This window comes from Pteropus alecto, unplaced genomic scaffold (assembly GCF_000325575.1).
Source record: "Pteropus alecto unplaced genomic scaffold, ASM32557v1 scaffold196, whole genome shotgun sequence".
Taxonomy (NCBI): Eukaryota; Metazoa; Chordata; class Mammalia; order Chiroptera; family Pteropodidae; genus Pteropus; species Pteropus alecto.
In genome coordinates this window covers 7,319,500-7,323,894 of record NW_006439717.1, presented here as the reverse complement: position 1 = coordinate 7,323,894, position 4,395 = coordinate 7,319,500, and the positions used below count along the sequence as shown (strand labels likewise).

The 4,395-nt window shown below is 34.5% G+C and overlaps 1 protein-coding gene across 1 annotated transcript in view; it reads left to right on the top strand.

Moving 5' to 3' along the window:
* Window positions 1-49: 49 nt before the first annotated feature.
* MUC19 (mucin 19, oligomeric) overlaps window positions 50-4,395 on the top strand; it is a gene marked incomplete at its 5' end in the record, with an annotated part of 13,383 nt that continues 9,037 nt past the window's right edge. The window contains 3 exons of the mRNA XM_025050251.1: window positions 50-133; window positions 3,132-3,283; window positions 3,385-3,487. Of these exons, the coding sequence (XP_024906019.1) occupies window positions 50-133; window positions 3,132-3,283; window positions 3,385-3,487 (339 nt within the window). The remainder of the gene's footprint in view (window positions 134-3,131; window positions 3,284-3,384; window positions 3,488-4,395) is intronic.

The following is a 4,395-nucleotide window of genomic DNA, read 5'->3' as shown; positions in this document are numbered from 1 at the left end:
TCATCACCTGAAATATCCGGGAAAACTGGACCCTCTACTTTGGGTTCAGGGACCACTGGATCATCAACTGTGATAATCACTGAAGTACGAGGAACAACTGTGATGCCACGCAGTGAGATTACCACGTCTGGAGGTAAGTTAATTTAGCTAAAAGTAGATAATTTTTATAGGCAATATTTTTGATCTCATACCTAATTTTGAACTATATAAATTTATCAAGATTAGACTGTCGGGTTTGAACTCAAATGCTTAAATGGTGAACTTTTTAGAACATTGTTGTTTTAAATTGCTATCTTATTCTTAAGAATTTATGTTTTCATTCCTTTTTTTTTTTTTGACTAAGTACACTCAGGGGCTCCGTAGAAACTACTGCAGGGACAAGCTGGGAAACACAGCTGAAGTAGTACTACTGGGGCCACCTCTGCTGGCAATCAAGTAGGCAAGGATTACCTGGGGGATACAGCAGAAGCATGGCTGAGACCCAAATTTTGATAAAGAATTTAAGCTAATTTAGCCAAGAACCAAATTTTTGGAGAAATTTTAAATGATATTTTGAGTTTTTTATTAACACTTAAATTTGAAATTTATTGAAATGGATGTTAGGTTATTATTTATACTGAACCAAATCATATAAACATAATAATTAAGTATCCCTTTAACCAAACAATACTGAAGTACCACTGAAATGGGTGAAAGCACAACTGATTAACTACACTTGGAAAATCAGGAGAGTGGGATGGGAAGCTATTGGTTCAGGTTGTAGCTCAGTATAAGATTTTCTGATGAATTTAATTAATAACGGATATCAGTGTATTGTAAATATAAAAATCAGAAAATCAGTTTGAAATTATTTAGTATTTAGGACCTTATGTTTTGTTTCGTGCTTTCACATCACTACTGGAACTACAATATCTGGACTCGAAGTAGTTACATTGTTAATGTACAAGTAGTGTCCCTCAAAAAATTACTTCCTCATGACTTTCCACCGTTAATCTCAGGTTCCATAAGAAGCACCTCTGACTCAACAAATGCACCAGGAATTTCCACTATTGGTATGTACGTGGAGAATGTTGGATGTATTTTTTGACTCATTTTCATACTCATTGTCTAATTAAAAATGGTAAAATAATTAATAAATAGTTAAATAGTTACAATGTCTTTAAATATATTTCATTTAACTATATATTGTTATCTTATTTTACTCATGAGAAACTTAGAAAAACATTACCTTAATAGGACTAGGTTCTACAACCTATCAAATAGTGGAGCCCACATTTTAACCCACTGTTTACTGACTCCAAAGACTGTGTTCTCCATCATAGTCATCTTCCTCTAAGGCAACATATACAATGACCTATTATTATAAGCTTGTTTTTAATATATATAAAACTTAAATTTTCCACATTTCTAAGCAAAGATAATAAAAAGAGCTTTAAATTTCTTATACAAGACAAACTATGGCACTTGCCATTGTAAAACAGCAAGATTTGGGATATTTTGCTTGATAAAACTATAACATTGTTTAATAAATCAAATTTTATCACTTTCTTTTTTACCCCACTTATTCCAACCAGATGTAAAATTCTCAAATACTTATAAGACATTTTTTTCCCAACAATTAATAGAATAAATTATTTATTCAAGACTACAATACATTATTGTTTCTAGACAAGTAATATACTCGTAATATATACACAGTACTTGAGAAACACATAATTTCTCAATTTGCGTGTTATCTAATAGAACCTAAGCATTAGTGACCAAATTGTCATTATTTAAGAAATAGATTGCTAATAATTTTTTTCTGGTAAAGATTTATTCTATATCTATTCTAAGTACTATTAGAAACTCTGTTTATGTAAATTTATTTTACAAACTAGCCACTAGTAAATAACTAATTCAGTAATTTTAAACTAAATTCACGATTATTTTTTATTCATTCAATCAATGGTTATGTAAATCTAAATGAATTTATGTGCTTCACACTATGTATTGAATATGATAATTATGTTATAAATTAATGCCATAGCTATCAGAATATGTGATTATTGGGTGCAGTATGTATTTTATTTATTTTTGTTTTTTGGATTTTCCAAGTTCAAAGCTTTAATCTTTAATTAAAAGAGACCAAACAAGAATTACGTATGTGTAAATATTTTACTTGGGAAAAAAACAGAGGTTTCGTTTTCAGTATGATAATTTGTAACTCAAAGATGTTGATTCCTTACAAGAGCACTATACAATTTCTGTCCCAAAAAACCTCATGTCCTGACTTTTATTTTTTAAGAAAACCATCTATAGATATAGCATAATAAAACAAGTTATCAATCGTATAGTTGAATCACTGAAGCGAATTGCTAAAGTACAAGGTGTATGATATTTAATTGAAACAAGATTTAAATCTTTCTATAATTAGGCCTCATAACATTATTCAAACAGAATTAATTGTAGGTAATATGAAATTAAAAGAAAAAATATATATTTCTGACAATATAATTTGAAATAATAGTTCCATTATTCCATTAGAGCGCTGAAAAATAAATAATAGACTATAAAATTCTTCGCAAATTCTATCAAATATTAATCATTATGAAGTGAGATAAAAAGTATATTTATATATGAATATATATCGATGTATCTGAATTATAGAGACATCGAATCAGCATGAGAAAACAGGTGAGAAAATATGATTATAAATGTACACTTAAAAATTGTTACATAACTAGAATGGAAAATATGATAAAATAACTCTTAAGCGAAAGTAAATAAAACATGAATCCGTCCGATATTTTTTCCTGCTGCAGACAAATCCGTCACACCAGGAAGCCCGGGATCTGGAAATGAAACAGGTGAGGGTGACGTAAGGTTTCCTTGCGCTCCCAATGGTATATGCTGCTGGCAGGCTTACAAATCTGTCCGAGAGCTTTCTCGGCTGTTGCTGGCAGGCATACCGGTCGCTAAGCTGTCAGGGGAAGGTGCGAAACCTCATCTGTCCGGGCAGAAGAGGGAGCAATGGAAGGTCTCATGAGGGCCTCTCCTGGTCAAGTTTTGTTTGAGCGGTCACGACAGTCAGTCTTTTCCCCGGCACATTCCAATAAATAAATATCTTTTTGGATTTGCTCCCAACATAGGCTCCACTGCCCTCCCAGGAGACCAAACGCCGGGCAGTGTGACAGGTGAACCTGGGGGAAAGCCACCTTCTTCTCCATGGCAGAATGAATGGAATGTCGGGGGAGGAGGCCTCGTGCTGGGAACTTTTCTGTGTGTATTGCTCCTTAATGATGTGAGTCACAGGCTAGGCCTAGATTCTCGCCTGACGAGGAGTGCAGGGGTCCTTGGACAGAACAAAGATACGCCTAGAGGCTTTCTAGGGGCAGGCCTTGAGCAGACACACACTGGTGGCCCGGAAGAACTCAGACCCTTTGTGTTTCAGGCACGAGTGGAGTACCCCCTGGCACGACTGTTGCCCCTGGCAGCTCCAACACAGGTGAGTCAACAGGCAGACGTGCAGTCTCCCACGTGTCCTCCCTGGACTGTATGCCTCCCCTGTTAGTATGGTTATTTTTTTTTCTGGCTTACTGCCTTTTTTTTTTTTTTTCCGTGATGCAGTCATTTCCCCTCTCTAATTTCAGGTTAGACTTTATCAAAAGGAATTTTGAGGTGAACTATTGTGAAAGCATTGTAGGGAGTTTTTGGAAATCCTTGTATTTTCACTAATCCATCTGTGTTTGCTCTTTCCTCTATAGGGAATAAAGTTATTCTCCTACCCTCAACAGATACTGATAGTAGAGATTTTTTTTTTTTTTGACAATTACAATTCAAAAGAGAAGTTCCCAGGTTTTTGAGATAGATATTCTTTCATGGTCAACCTTGCTGGAGGCTGGGAAAGATTTTTATCTCAAGGAGTCATAGCAAAAATTTACAATTGCAAGTTATGAAGTAAATGCTCTAAGAAAAGGGAGTGCAGAGACGTAAAATCAGGAAGAAATGTGTGTAACATTTAATAATTCTGAGTCGAATATTAATACCATCTTGATTAAGATAGATGTTTTCTCATTTTTCTCTCACTTTTATAACTTCTATCTTCCCAAAGTTAATACAGGTGATCCAGGAAACCAAGTTACAGGAAGTTAAAGAGTTAACCCTGAAGAAAATTCTTGTCATTTAGAGGTGGAGAATCATCAGAGAGAAATTTACCAGGGTCATAAGAACATATTTAATTTACTTCTGTGAGCAAGGCGTTGCTAAGATAGAGATCTCTTACGTTTCGATGGCGGGGGCCTAAACTAGCCTTAGTAAATGCATTAGCACACTACAGGTGCTTTCAGACTTTTCTATTTGGAGATGTCATGTGACATGCTGTTTCAAGACCAAAAAATGTTCTTTGCTCTTTCC